The sequence below is a fragment of the Gopherus flavomarginatus genome, chromosome 8 (genome assembly GCF_025201925.1).
Source record: "Gopherus flavomarginatus isolate rGopFla2 chromosome 8, rGopFla2.mat.asm, whole genome shotgun sequence".
NCBI lineage: Eukaryota > Metazoa > Chordata > Testudines > Testudinidae > Gopherus > Gopherus flavomarginatus.
This window is the reverse complement of record NC_066624.1, coordinates 5,102,651-5,118,807: the sequence shown is the minus strand read 5'-3', so window position 1 is coordinate 5,118,807 and position 16,157 is coordinate 5,102,651. Positions and strand designations below refer to the sequence as shown.

The 16,157-nt window shown below is 41.0% G+C and overlaps 1 protein-coding gene across 11 annotated transcripts in view; it reads right to left on the bottom strand.

Moving 5' to 3' along the window:
* LOC127056508 (P2R1A-PPP2R2A-interacting phosphatase regulator 1-like) overlaps nucleotides 1-16,157 on the bottom strand; it is a 41,630-nt gene that overhangs the window by 2,126 nt on the left and 23,347 nt on the right. For 8 of the 11 annotated variants that reach the window (XM_050964414.1, XM_050964418.1, XM_050964419.1 and 5 more), the window contains exons 3-9: nucleotides 12,771-12,827; nucleotides 8,283-8,326; nucleotides 8,146-8,200; nucleotides 7,500-7,592; nucleotides 6,739-6,827; nucleotides 5,476-5,540; nucleotides 1,647-1,743 (exon numbers count right to left, since the gene is read on the bottom strand). In XM_050964414.1, the coding sequence (XP_050820371.1) occupies nucleotides 1,647-1,743; nucleotides 5,476-5,540; nucleotides 6,739-6,827; nucleotides 7,500-7,592; nucleotides 8,146-8,200; nucleotides 8,283-8,326; nucleotides 12,771-12,827 (500 nt within the window). The remainder of the gene's footprint in view (nucleotides 1-1,646; nucleotides 1,744-5,475; nucleotides 5,541-6,738; nucleotides 6,828-7,499; nucleotides 7,593-8,145; nucleotides 8,201-8,282; nucleotides 8,327-12,770; nucleotides 12,828-16,157) is intronic. The other 3 variants (XM_050964415.1, XM_050964416.1, XM_050964417.1) reach the window with 3 other exon arrangements.

Below are 16,157 nucleotides of genomic sequence, written 5' to 3'. Positions count from 1 at the left end.
GGATATGGAAAATACAGGAGCAGCATTTTTTGGGGAATGCATTAATTTAAATAAGCTTATTATTCAACATCTTTAACATATAGATGTGAAACAATAAGCTTTAAACACACACTTAACTGTCTTTTAAAGTGATCTAACTATAAACTCTAATTGCACCTGATTGCCACTAAATAGGGTTTCATGGGACTTACTGCAGCTTGAATTCCAGGAAGGAATTTTACATTTTAAATGACATTAAACAGGTCCTATGGAAAAATAACTGAAATACTGATTGCTTTAAGATATTAGGAACAGGTATATTGCTAATGCAAAGCAGTCTAATCTCCTCAAAGCAATCATCTGCATTTTAATTAACCAAAATGAGATATTCTAATTCTTACTAAATTTCAGATGTTTAAAATTCTGGTTTTGATTAGCTATTAAGTCACTTTAAAAGCAAATATTAGTCATCTTCAAACAGTGTTATATAAAAATACAAAGAAGTCTACAATAATTTTGCTCTCCAGCCAAACCATAATATTTTATCAAGTAGTTAATTCATTCAGCTGACTCAAAGAATTGCTTATACATTAGAAATGGTCAGGCAGTGGAACATACATAAATAAAGAAATGACAAAGTTTGCAATGAATCATTCAGGAAACTCTATCATCATTTTTATCTTCTATTACAGGAATTCTCAAACTGGGTGCCCTGACAACACCACAACTGTCAGCAAGCTCCGTGGCAATGGCAACTTATACCTCACAATATGTGGTATTAGTAAGGCCCTACTTAACTTGCAATATTGCGGAAATTGCAGATTCCACTCTATTAGGCTTCTACCGCAATTTTGACAGCTGGAGCTCAGTCCCAGGGAGTCCCCTGGTGGCTGACAGCAAAAAATCATGGAAAAGTAATAATGGACTTTATTATTGTAAATAATATGGTCCATTATTATTTTCTATGGCTTGTTCACAACTCAGCCACAATTTTTTGACAGTCATCCCAAAATTCAAATAGGTGCTTAGGTATTAGGAAAAAAGTGCATTACAACATATCTACTGATTACATTTTTACAGTACATATCATAGCAAAATTATAACTATGTAGAGTTATTATTATTATTTTCTTCTCTAAAAGAACATTCAAAACAAAAATCCTTCACTCTTTCCTTTAAACCAGATGTTCAGTATAATTTGCTGCATAGTTCATTTTCTGTATCTTAGCACAGTCACAGTTCATATGCAGAGAGATCAGACTAGCATTCACCATGCGTAACTAAGAGCAAAAGTATAAAAAAAGTGACAATTTGCATTAATATGCAGAATTAAAAGGCAAATCTTAAGATCTCAAGCTATTTGCTCCAAAATACCCAATTATTGGGGGTCTAGTCTCAAAACCTGCTTAACTCTCATAAATGATAAGCATATCAATATGAGAACAGAAGTCATTTATCTGTTTTTGATGTTCTGAGATTATAGGCACTGGTACCCAAATATCCAGTTTGTTTGCAATACTTATCTGGATATACTGCAAAAATCCAAGGCTTATTATATATAACACTATTTGACTTCAAGCATGCTCACCCATGCCTGATGTCTAGAAAGAGAGACCGAAAACATTTGAGCAGTTTCTAATGAAAGTTACAAGGCACAGTAATGCTTACCATGCACCAAGGTCTGTCAGATGTGAAACTTCAGGAGAAAGCATGTTAGTAGTTCCTTGAAAAAATCTCTTTGGCTCATCTTCAGTATCCATTTCACCTTTAACAAAACCATGCAATCAGATTCATATTATGCACTAACAGTTAAAATACAACTCTGTCCTGATTCAAAGGGATCATTAACATAGCCACTTTAGATAAACTTCTATCTTAGATCCGACGCAAACGAACATATAGATTGTGACACATTTATACACATTCTTAACATTCAGATGTTTTCCCCCTTCTCTAAAATGCATATTAATTTGAATTTTCCAAATACACCTCAAGAATGGGTGGGATACAAGTGCTTTACCATGCCACAGAAAAGACAGGAGGATCCGGAGAACTACAGGCCAGTCATCCTCACCTCAGTCCCTGGAAAAATCATGGAGCAGGTCCTCAGGGAATCAATTCTGATGCACTTAGAGGAGAGGAAAGTGATCAGGAATAGTCAGCATGGATTTATCGAGGGCAAGTCATGCCTGACTAACCTAATTGCCTTCTATGATGATATAACTGGCTCTGTGGATGAGGGGAAAGCGGTGACGTGTTATTCCTTGACTTCAGCAAAGCTTCTGATACGGTCTCCCACAGTATTCTTGCCAGCAAGTTAAAGAAGTATGGGCTGGATGAATGGACTATAAGGTGGATAGAAAGTTGGCTAGATCATCGGGCTCAATGGGTAGTGATCAATGGCTCCATGTCTACTTGGCAGCCGGTATTGAGTGGAGTGCCCCAAGGGTCGGTCCTGGGGCCGGATTTGTTCAATATCTTTATTAATGATCTGGAGGATGGCGTGGACTGCACCCTCAGCAAGTTTGCAGATGACACTAAACTGGGAGGAGTGGTAGATACGCTGTAGGGTAGGGATAGCATACAGAGGGACCTAGACAAATTAGAGGATTGGCCCAAAAGAAATCTGATGAGATTCAAAAGGACAAGTGCTGTCCTAAGTGTACAACTCTGAAGAATCCAATGCACTGCTACAGACTATGGACCAAATGTCTAGGCAGCAGTTCTGCAGAGAAGAACCTAGGGGTTACAGTGGATGAGAAGCTGGATATGAGTCGACAGTGTGCCCTTGTTGCCAAGAAGGCTAATGGCATTTTGGGCTGTATAAGTAGGGGCATTGCCAGCAGATCAAGGGACGGGATCATTCCCCTCTATTTGACATTGGTGAGGTCTCATCTGGAGTACTGTGTCCAGTTTTGGGTCCCACACTACAAGCAAGCTGTGGAAAAATTGGAAAGAGTCCAGCAGAGGACAACAAAAATGATTAGGGGGCTGGAGCACATGACTTATGAGGAGAGGCTGAGGGAACTGGGATTGTTTAGTCTGCAGAAGAGAAGAATGAGAGGGGATTTGATAGTTGCTTTCAACTACCTGAAAGGGGATTCCAAAGAGGATGGATCTAGACCAGGGGTAGGCAACCTATGGCACAAGTGCCGAAGGCGGCATGCAAGCTGATTTTCAGTGGCACTCACACTGCCCGGGTCCTGGCCACTGGTCTGGGGGGCTCTGCATTTTAATTTAATTTTAAATGAAGCTTCTTAAACATTTTAGAAACCTTATTTACTTTACACACAACAATAGTTAAGTTATATATTATAGACTTATAGAAAGAGACCTTCTAAAAACATTAAAATGTATTACTGGCACGCAAAACCTTAAATTAGAGTGAATAAATGAAGACTTGGTACAGCACTTCTGAAAGGTTGCCGACCCCTGATCTAGACTGTTCTCAGTGGTACCAGCAGGACTGGCGCTAAGGGTTTGAGCACCCGAGGCGCATGGCAATTTCGCCGCCCCGTGCGCTGGTCCCACAGCTCCGGTGGAGCTGCCGCAGTCATGCCTGCGGGCAGTCTATCGGAGCCACGCGAGGAGCCGACCGTCCACAGGCACGACTGCGGCAGCTTCACTGGAGCCGCGGAGCACAGGACCCTCCGCAGGCACCACTGCGGCAGTGCCACTGGAGCCGCCTGCCGCCCCCTCCGGCAAAACAGCGCTCACCAATTATTCTGGCGCCCTAGGCGATTGCCTAGGCTGCCTAAATGGTAGCGCTGGCCCTGGGTACCAGATAACAGAACAAGGAGTAATGATCTCAAGTTGCAGTGAGGGTAGTTTAGGTTGTATATTAGGAAAAACTTTTTCAGTAGGGGGGTTGTGAAGCTCTGGAATGGGTTACCTAGGCAGGTGGTGGAAACTCCTTCCTTAGAGGTTTTTAAGGTCAGGTTTGACAAAAGCCCTGGATGGGATGATTTAGTTGAGGATTGGTTTTGCTTTGAGCAGGGGGCTGGACTAGATGACCTCCTGAGGTCCCTTCCAACCCTGATATTCTATGATATTAACTTAAATATAATGAAACACTAATCTCAAAGAATATTAGTAAAGAGACACAGACAGTGACAATTTGAAATGCTGAGTGGATTAAAAGTGTCAACCCCATTAACAATGATTAATTTGAACATTTACCTACTACAGATACCGATATTAAAATATTTACCTACTTCTTAGTTTCATTAATTGAGTTAGCAAGCACTTTGAAAGTCAGTGAAAAAGCATCCTCCATTCAAAGTCTTTAAGTTATTGTATTGAGATCCTCTCAACACCCCCAAAGTAATTTGTAAAACTCCCTCAATAACAATAATTTATTTTCTCATTGAAATCCATTTTGAAATATGCGCAGTTCAAAGGGGCTGGGATAAATGAGAAGGGAACTTCTGCCAGCAGCAGCTTTCAATTCACAGATTCTGACAGAGAGAGAGAGAGAGAGAGACAGAGAGCTCAAGACTGCTTCACACACAACCTGGCCCACCACATTCCCTGCCTTCTATGCAACAATACAGCTTGCTTATCAGTACTTTAAACATGACTTAACGTGCCAAAATGTTACTGTTATGGAAGTGAAGGGTGAGAAAGCTTTTAAAAACAGATGCAATACGACTGTTGAAATGGAGGCTAAGAGAAGCAGGTGCAGGTGTACAGATTGAGCCACATCTTCCAAAACTTAAACAACTTCTAAATAAAACTACAAGATGAGGTGGCTATGCTTTTTCTGGGTATCTGGATGTTGAATTTTGAGGCCTGTATTGAACTAGAATGCAGAGGTTTGTATACCTATAAAAGGGCTCAAAAAAGAACTAGTAAGTTAATGAAGGATACATCCATCAACGGTTATTAGCCAGCATGTGCAGGGATGCAAAACCATGCTCTAAAGTTTCTCTAGCCTCTGTTTGCCAGAAGCTGGGAATGGGCGACAGGGAATGGATCACTTGATGATTACCTGTTCTGTTCATTCCCTCTGAAACACCTGGCACTGGTCACTGGCAGAAGACAGGATATTGGGCTAGATGGATCTTTGGTCTGACCCAGTCTGGCCATTCTTATGTTCAACCCCTGTATGGTTACCAAGAAAACTGTATGCTTGTGATCTTAACTCTACAGCATCTCTGTGCTTCAATTAGCTGGGACCTTTCTATAATTGAATGGAAGTGTACCAAGAATTCCTTAATTCCTTTATATTAGAGGTTCCATTGGTGCTTTACCAAACGTGTAATCTTGCATCAGTGGATGGGTAGTAGGACAGAGTGACCACTTTAAATTATAGATTTATTGTATAGTTAATTTTTCAACTATTGTACTTCAACAGCCCAAACACCCAGCCATTCCTTTATAGCATACCTTTTGCTAAAACTCAATCGTTTCCTAGCAAGTGTCAGTCCAAAAACAGGACTATCAAGAAAGCTATATGAACTATTTAAAAGTTAACAATTAGAAACACATGCTGTACCTTTTCTTTTCATTGACCCAAGAACACTTGGGCGAATGCAGTGAATAGGACTCTGACTTCTCCTGCTAAAAGAGTATAAACAATATATTGGTAGATTATAACTGGCATAAATAGCATAGAAAACAACTACAAGTGAGGAACAAGCACATTCAGGGCAAGTTGCTCTGTTTAAGAGCAAATGCCAACATAAAGGGAAGTAGACAATAAGACTGGATAGCCCTAACAAAAAAATCTTTTAAAAAACAACACACATACGACATGACTGACCCTTAAAAATTTAACCGCAGAACACTATACCAGAAAGCCTGGTTCACATACTGAAGTCTTCAAAAAGCATTCCCAACATTTCCTCTAATACAATCATCTATAGGATCACGCAAGTTTCTCTACAATGGGTGCTGTCCTTTGTGAGTCTGAAGATTAGTAGCAAGACTAGTTAGATTCACCATCTGTTTGCATTATGTTGCTAGAAAAAACACTGAGGGCCAAAATATTGTGTCTTGCATGGACTGGTGAAGACTGTGAATGACCCAGGAGTTTCAGGACAGAGAGAGCACCCTGGCCACTGGTCAAGTAACACTAAAAATGCCCAAGGTCCCTGCAGTAACAGTCATTTCTGTCAGAAATACAAGGTCACTTAAAGCAACAGATTTGGCAATTAAGTCCCTTTTCACCTGCCCTCAGAACCACACCCTCTGCAGCCCAAACAGTGTCTTTCAGCACCCTAGCCACCCACAAAAGTTATCCTATTTCTGGCAACATTACATTAAATTAAAGTGGGAGAAAGAAGGTAATAATAAGCCTCTCTGACAGGCAACCTGTAACACCATGAGGCCATGATCTCTAATTGGGTCCTATAGATGCTATTATAATTTAAAAACTTAAATGTTTCCTCTTAATACGTTTTGCTAATCTACACAGGCTGGTATTGTCCCAGTTTCAAAACCTGGGAATTAATTCACCATCTTCTGATAGAAATTCATTCTACCCTGTATGTGATTATGTGCTAAACAAAACCTATTGAAAAAATCGGATACAGGCTGCATTGTAACCCAGCTTCCTGATGTCAAGTATATATATTTTGGTACTTTATAAACTCTAGAATTTAAGTTGTATGGATTTACTATGTGAGTTGGAGATCTGAGTCACCAAAAACATAGTTTAGATTTACTATGTTTAAGTTAAGTCCTGATATTTCAGATGCCTCAAGTGAACAATCCCTATTAACAGTATGCAGAGTCAGTTTTACAGACTTGTACGTACTTTAAGAATCGTCTTGTTGGACTGTGGCTAGCGCTTGGAGGTAATCCACTGCTACTCACCAAACTTTGCAAAGATGGTGAGAAACATTGCTGAAATCAAAATATATTGCAATATTTAAATATAAACATCATGCACAAATATCAACATTCCTACTGCAAAAAACTAATAAAAATTCTCGACATACAAAGAACTAGAGAGACTTGAGGAACACAACTAGGGCTTTAAGAGAATTTTACCATATTAAAACAAACACCTCATCATTCATCTAAAGTGACTACCTGATCTATTTGACTAGGAAGGTATCGCTTTTGGCTAAGTCTTGAAGAAACTTCTAGAACAATTTAGAGTGATTTCTTATGTATATACACAGTGCATGCAAGTTGATAGTATTATATTTATCAGAATATGTATGTATCGCTTTACCTTGGAACAAACCAACTGAGTTAGCTTCTAAAAAAACTCCCTTTCCCCCAAAGAAAGGCAGACAAAGAATATGGCTTTTATTTATCACCAATATACCAACAATTTATCAATCAATATACCTACTTAGTATTGACATTTATGAGATATTCTGTAGATAAATTCATGGGTTGTACAGCTGTTAGCTTGCCTTTTTAATATTTTAGTTCCCTGTCTGCAGTGAATGCCCATGCAGAAGTCAGGGATATGGGAAGTTTCATCCCTTGCTAATGTTAGTGCTAAACAAAAATCTAACTATCGGTACTCACGAAGGAAAGCCTCTATCACTTCATTTTTCTTACCTTCCCTATTCCTCTGGTGGGTGAAGGAGCTGGAGAAACTGGGACAAAGTCTATTTGCTTGGGAGAGGATGATTTCTCAAAATCATTGTCACTCTATAAGTATAACAGATCATGTAATTACAGCCAATTGCTTTAATGCAATATTTCATGGGCCAGGCTATACAATATTATACAAAGCATTACTTTGTTGTGGAATGGAACCACATGATGCAAGTCACCCTCACAAATGGCTACATGTAAGAATTTGTTACTATGACTACGTAGGAGACAAATTTCATACCTTTGAGGAAAAAAATATTAAACACTATGTGCTGATATTAAAGGATCTATAAAACAGAAAGATACAGACATGACTAGAACTACCTTTTGACACATCAGGAAAAAAAACTATGTCCCAATAGCTGTAGTGACAGCCATGTGTCATTGAGCCACTGGTGATTTCATACCTTATTAGTACAAAACTTGTTATAAGGCAGCAATAAAAAGTGTATTACTAGACAGAAACAATTTGATGTTAAACAGGAAGCCTAATCTGTTTGATTTTCCTCTAAAAGAAATTTAAGATACCATGGACAACAAAATGCAGCAATATGGGATGTTAGAACACTGAAGATAGAAACTCAAATCTAAAGCATAAACACATTACCAGGCTCAAGCTCTCCTCCCATGACTGGCTGATCTGCATTGCTGTTTGCACTTCCCTATAAAGAAGAAAAAAAATTCATCATCACTGGCCCAGAGACACAAGAGTTTAGGTATTCTCACTTGCACACTAACACTCACCGTTCATGTACTGCTTCTCTGTTCATCAAATCCATTCCTTCTTCCTAAAAAATAATAATATAATACAGAAACAGTTAAGAGTTGGTTTATAGAGCTTTCTTTTGCTAAAATGAGTCAGACAAACTCTTCCTCTTCAGGTCACAATTTGGATGGAGTCTCACCTCATTCCATACACCATTAGCATACTCAGTGAGTGTGCAACTTGTGCAGAACAGAGCATTTTACTGATGGTTAGTAAACGGTTCCACATTATTTAATTTTTTATTGTTTCTTCTACAAACCTAAGAAATTCTACACAAAAAACTTGTTAAAATGTATTAAGATAGAAAAACAAAGCATTTTTTTTAAAGAAAAAGAAATTCCACACACAAAACTTATTCACTCCCTGTATGTATACATTACAATACTGTTTTTAAATACACAAGCATGTATCATTCCTCAGAATGCATTCAATGCATAGATTGGATGGTGTGCAGTATAGGGTGACCAGATGTGCCAATTTCACAGGGACAGTCCCAATTTTTGGGTCTTTTCTTATATAGGCTCCTATCACCCCCCACCCCGTTCCAATTTTTCACATTTGCTGTCTGGTCACCCTAGTGCAGTGAAACATGGTAGGGATCCACTTATTGAACAGAGGAGGAATAAATATAGGTTAGATGATTCATCCACTGCTCACTGGCATCCCAGGCATTGAATGATGCAGTCTATGTAATTGAAGACTATGAAGAAGTTTTGTTTTTTTTAAAAGGCACAAACGGACGCTAAGCGTCTAATACCCATTAATGCCTTTGTCAATCTCCTCCTATAGTAACACGTTTTCAGGGAGTGCAGCTTTAACTCTGACATATCCTGATTTAACTTTTAACCTATTTTTAATGGAGTATTTATATGGAATAATTATTATGACTATACAACAATATAGGCCTCAAATTCCCAAAAATCAGAAAGCTAGCAAACAGTTACTATACTACCTTCTAGCGTGAAGTTTTAATAGAAATACAGTGTCAAATATGAAGTAACATATATTGTGCCTTCCCTGCACCTCCCTTCCATCCCATCTGTATGTACATATTAACATTAGTCCTTTACTATATTAAGAATAAAAGGAACTTTCCGATGACTTCTTGTCCTTGTTAAAGCTAGTAAATGAATACATTACACAATAAAAATGAAACAGGCTGTGCATTTCTTCAGAATTATTATGTGCCTCAAGTGTTTGAGGAGGCAGGAAGCTGGAGATCAAGTACCTTCAATCACTTGCAACACGTACCCTGGAAATATAATGCCCGGAGAGCTAAATTGCTTTTACAAAATAAGAAAAACAAAAGTCACAAGATTTACAAGCATTTGGAAATGTGTTTTCCAAAGTGAGACTTTAAAAGGCAGGCTATCATATGGGACAGCTTTAACTAAACATTTATTTTAACAGCTTAAATCCCTATAATAGAGTGTATACTATTAGAGGTTTCCTTCTGGGAATTTACATTTTATGATTCTTCTTCTTCTTCCAAAAGAAAACCAAGATAACTGTTTTTTGTATTAAATCTAACTGTACTTTGAAACAGGCTTGTATTCAAAACAGAAGTGCATTCTTACTTCACCATTTTAATGAACTTACTGCATTAATAGATTTGGGGAAGGTATAGTAACCAGGGTTGGGTTTTTTGTTTTTGTTTGTTTTTTTAAACAAAAGTGGACAACTCAGCACCACCCATGTTTCACAAGAAGAAAGATTAGGTGGTAGAGAAAGTGTGAAGGTGTGGGACTGTATACCATTATCCTGATATCCCTCAACTTCACATTAGTTTGTCAGCTTTGAGAGTCTCCAAGCTTAACATGCAGCAATCACCAGCAAGCTTCTTACCTTGTTGGACGCTGCACCCAACTGCTTCAGTGCTGAACATTGGTATATCTCCTGTCAGTTTCTCTGACCGATTAAATACAGCATGCCATGCTATACTACACTAAACTTTTAGGTTTGCCCGATCACGGAGACTGAGATTTGAACACCACAAACTCCACTGAACATCATTTTATGGTTATGCACAATTCAATTGGGAGGAAGGCAGGCGGTTTATCTGAGCCCCAGAAAAATGCCACTGACTAAGTTCTAGATTGCAAATGAGGCTGCAAGAGATAGGGCCCACCAGCTTTCTATGTGGGGAAAAAGATGTCTGATGGCTAATCACTTTTATAAATGGGACAAAATCCTGGTTTCAGTATAATATTTTAGGACACATTTTATATTTTCTGTAAACTTTTGTATCTCTGGAAACTGATTCAACCTGTGACTATTAAATGCACCTTGAAATGACAGATTTTTGCTGAACACTCTTTACAGATCAGCTATTACTTCTGAGTGAAGATATCAATGATGACGAGTAGGATACACCAGCTCGTGTAAAGCCAATAAAGCAAGCTTTCTATGGGTATGTCTATACTATGGGATTATTCCGATTTTACATAAACCGGTTTTGTTAAACAGATTGTATAAAGTCGAGTGCACACGGCCACACTAAGCACATTAATTCGGTGGTGTGCATCCATGTACCGAGGCTAGCATCGATTTCTGGAGCGTTGCACTGTGAGTAGCTTTCCCGTAGCTATCCCATAGTTTCTGCAGTCTCCCCAGCTCATTGGAATTCTGGGTTGAGATCCCAATGCATGATGGTGCAAAAACAGTGTCGCAGGTGATTCCGGGTAAATGTCGTCACTCAATCCTTTTACAATCATTTCGTGCCCTTTTTCCCTGGATTGCCCTGGCAGATGCCATAGCATGGCAACCATGGATCCTTTTTTACCTTTTGTCACTGTCACCGTACGTGTACTGGATGCTGCTGAGAGAGGCGGTACTGCAGTGCTTACACAGCAGCATTCATTTGCCTTTGCAAGGTAGCAGAGATGGTTACCGTCCCTATTCCACTGTCTGCCATTGTAAATTGGCGATGAGATGACGGTTATCAATCATTTTGTACCGTTTGCAATTGGAAAGTGGAGACGACGGTTATCAATCATTTTGTACCGTCTGCTGCTGTCATGGGTGCTCCTGGCTGACCTCGCTGAGGTCGGTCAGGGGCGCATGGACAAAAATGGAAATGACTCCCCGGGTCATTCCCTTCTTTATGTTTTGTCTAAAAATAGAGTCAGTCCTGCCTAGAACATGGGGCAAGTGTACTAGAGAGCCAGAGAGCACAGCCACTCCAGCTCACAGCCTCAGAGATCCTGCAGAAATGATGAGCTGCATGCCATTCTAGAGGGTGCCCTTGCAACAACCCCACCCATTGCTTCCCTCCTCCCACACCCCTCCTGGGCTACCGTGGCAGTGTCCCTCCATTTGTGTGATGAAGTAATAAAGAATGCAGGAATAAGAAATACTGACTTTTTAGCGAGATAAAATGAGGGGGCAGCAGCCTCTAGCTGCTATGATAGTCCAGGGAGTACAGATACCCAGCATTTTGCACTGTCTGCCAGGAATGACAGGGAGTCATTCCCATTTTTACCGAGGCCAGCCAGGAGCACTCACGGGATGACGACGTGACAGGGACAGTCCCAATGGTTTTCCACCATTTTGTACCAGAAAGGAAAGGGAGGGGATGCTGCTGTTCAGCGCCGCAGCACCGCGTCTATCAGCAGCATGCAGTAGACATACGGTGACACTGAAAAATTGCAAGAAACGATTTTTTTCCCTTTTCTTTCAGAGGGGGCGAGGGGTGGTAAATTGATGAGATATATCCTGAACAACCCGGGACAATGTTTTTGACCCTACAGGCATTGGGAGCTCAGCCAAGAATGCAAATGCTTTTCAGAGACTGTGGGATAGCTGGAGTCCTCAGTCCCCCCTCCCTCCCTCCAGGAGCATCCATTTGATTCTTTGGCTTTCCGTTACGCTTGTCACGCAGCACTGTGCTGAGTCCCTGCTGTGGCCTGTCTATCATAGCCTGGAGATTTTTTCAAATGCTTTGTTATTTCGTCTTCTGTAACGGAGCTCTTATAGAACAGATTTGTCTCCTCATACAGCAATCAGATCCAGTATCTCCCATGCGGTCCATGCTGGAGCTCTTTTTGGATTTGGGACTGCATCGCCACCCGTGCTGATCAGAGCTCCACGCTGGGCAAACAGGAAATGAAATTCAAAGGTTTGCGGGGCTTTTCCTGTCTACCTGGCCAGTGTATCCGAGTTCAGATTGCTTTCCAGAGAGGTCACAATGGTGCACTGTGGGATACCGCCCGGAGGCCAATACCGTCAATTTGCAGCCACACTAACCCTAATCCAACATGGCAATACCGATTTCAGCGCTACTCCTCTCGTCGGGGAGGAGTACAGAAACCGGTTTAAAGAGCCCTTTATATCGATATAAAGGGCCTTGTTGTGTGGACAGGTGCAGGGTTAAATCGGTTTAACGCTGCTAAATTCGGTATAAACGCGTAGTGCAGACCAGGCCAGAGTCTTGTTATTTACAAAACAGAACTAGAATCATCTCTTACCTGTTTGATTTGATGAAGGCGGCTGCTAGGAATACGTACAGGAGATGATGGAACCAACTGGAAAACAAACACCATATAGCTGAAACATTTTTTAAAACTGCAAAATCAGGAAGTTTAGACACTACCTTTTTTCTAATATATTATTCCATTCTCAAAAAGATAAATAGCCACTTCAATATCACCAAAATAGCATCTAACACACTTTGCATATGTTAAATGCAATACATTTTGCATACAATTATAAATGTATATTAGTTTTATAAGTGAGAGCACTAGACTATTTCATTATGAAATTTCTCTGTATGCTTAGAAATGACTCCTAATTATTGTGTGCCAACTTCCATCCCACTTCAGTCTCACACTACTTAATACTCTCACCTTTCATGAACTGTATTGGCAATACCGGCCACACATTGTGGTTGCAACAACACAATAGATAAGGAATAATAAGCACTTCCATCTTAAAGCTGTTGTAAGTTGCTCATAATGCTAAAAAGAAAAATCGATTGAGCAGGAGTTTTCCAGGGCTGGTCTCTGCCTGCAGATTAATATTTTTGACATGATAGAGATTCAGCCATTAAAGTGTAAGGAGAGTGAAAACATTTCTCAATCTCTTCTACCCTCAATAGCTATACAGCTTAAAATGACAGAAAGTTAAAATACGGCAGTGAAATGGCCTCACTGAGTAGGAGTGCCACTGAGCAGGCTGTTTGAGCATTTTCTCCCTTGCTGTTGCACAGAACACATAAAAAACAAATCCCATAAAATGATATCTATTAACAAGAAAAAATCTAAAGGATCAAATAAAACCCAATCTGGCAGAGATATAAGCCACACTCCGGGGACTTTAACTAGATTCTTTAATTTTATACTTAACTTGACTGCTAGTTTGATAAAAATGATAATTTATGAACTCCTAGGCATTGAACCAACAACTTACTGTAGTTCATCAAAGAAAGCAAAACTTTCATAATGATTCTCAGTATACCCCAGTCTCAAGTTGTGGGACAGGTCTTATTAAATCATTTTAGTGGGATTTCTTAATACACCACTACATACTGCAATTAATTACAAGCAAATTTACTTTGAATCAATTACTGAGTCCTTCTCTTTCCCTTACCATTAACACAATTGAATAATTTGTGGTGCTCATGACCATCAGGGACCAGAAGCCTTAGGCATGAACCACACAGTTCTGCGAATGACCTATTTTTCTTAAATAAAGATCAACCTTGCCAAGTTGTGTTGGGGCTTTGTAATGAGGATGAGCGTTACAGGGGTGAGAGCCTCATTCTTTAACTACACCTGGTCTACACTACGTGTTTATACCGATTTTAGCAGCGTTAAACCGATTTAACCCTGCACCCGTCCACACAACGAGGCCCTTTATATCGATATAAAAGGCTCCTTAAACCGGTTTCTGTACTCCTCCCCGATGACAGGAGTAGCGCTGAAATCAGTATTACCATATCAGATTAGGGTTAGTGTGGTCGCAAATTGACGGTATTGGCCTCCGGGCGGTATCCCACAGTGCACCACTGTGATCGCTCTGGAAAGCGAACTGAACTCGGATGCACTGGCCAGGTAGACAGGAAAAGCCCCGCGAAATTTTGAATTTCATTTCCTGTTTGCCCAGCATGGAGCTCTGATCAGCACGGGTGGCGATGTGGTCCCAAATCCAAAAAGAGCTCCAGCATGGACCGTACGGGAGATACTGGATCTGATCGCTGTATGGGGAGACAAATCTGTTCTATAAGAGCTCCGTTACAGAAGACGAAATGACAAAGCATTTGAAAAAAATCTCCAGGCTATGATACAGAGTCCACAGCACAGTGCTGTGTGACAAGCGTAACGGAAAGCCAAAGAATCAAATGGACGCGCATGGAGGAAGGGAGGTGGGACTGAGGACTCCAGCTATCCCACAGTCCCTGCAGTCTCCGAAAAGCATTTGCATTCTTGGCTGAGCTCCCAGTGCCTGTAGGTCAAACACATTGTCCGGGGTGGTTCAGGGTATATCTCGTCAATTTACTCCCCCTCCCCCCGCTGTGAAAGAAAAGGGAAAAAAATCGTTTCTTGCCATTTTTCAATGTCACCGTATGTCTACTGCATGCTGCTGGTAGACACGTTGCTGGGGCAATGAATAGCAGCATCCTCTCCCCTCCCTTCCCCGGTGGCAGACGGTACAGTGCAGTAAGACTGGTAGCCGTCCTCGTCATCAGCCTGTGAGTGCTCCTGGCTGGCCTCAGGTGAGGTCGGCCGGGGGTGCCTGGGTAAAAACAGGAATGGCTCCCGGTTATTCCCGGCAGATGCTACAGAACAGCTGGTAACCGTCCTCATCATAGCAACTGGGGGCTGAACTCCATGAGCCCCCCTCCTTTCATGTCTAAAGAAAAGATTCTGTACTGCCTGTACTATCATAGCAGCTGAAGGTTGCCTCCCCATCATTTTATCTCACTAAAAAGTCAGTGTTTCTTATTCCTGAATTCTTTATTACTTCATCACACAAATGGGGGACCCTGCAACGGTAGCCCAGAAGGGTTGGGGGAGGAGGGAAGCAACAGGTAGGGTCGTTGCAGGGACACCCCCTAGAATGGCATACAGCTCATCATTTCTGAGGGATCTGACATGGAGCGGCTGTGCTCTCTGGTTCTCTGATACACTAGTTCTCTAGTACACTTGCCTCATATTCTGGGCAGGACTGACTCTATTTTTAGACACAAGATAGAGGAGGGAATGACCCGGGGGGTCATTCCCATTTTCGTCTTTGCGCACCCGGCCAACCTCAGCGAAGGTCAGCCAGGAGCACCCATGACAACAGCAGATGGTACAGAACGACTGATAACCATCTCTGCTACCTTGCAAAGGCAAATGAATGCTGCTGTGTAGCACTGCAGTACCGCCTCTGTCAGCGGCATCTAGTACACAAACGGTGACAGTGACAAAAGGCAAAACGGGCTCCATGGTTGCCATGCTATGGCATCTGCCAGTGCAATCCAGGGAAAAAGGGCACGAAATGATTGTCTGCCGTTGCTTTCATGGAGGAAAGAATGAGTGACGACATTTACCCAGAATCACCCGCGACACTGTTTTTGCACCATCATGCACTGGGATCTCAACTCAGAATTCCAATGGGCGGGGGCGACTGTGGGAACTATGGGATAGCTACCCACAGTGCAACACTCCAGAAATCGATGCTAGCCTCGGTACATGGACGCACACCACTGAATTATTGTGCTTTGTGTGGTTGGGTGCACTTGACTTTATACAATCTGTTTTACAAAACCGATTTATGTAAAATCAGAATAATCCTGTAGTGTAGACGTACCCTAAGTATCTGTCATTCTTTCAGACTGCATGGAATCTGCCAGGTGAAAAGTAAAGGGAATC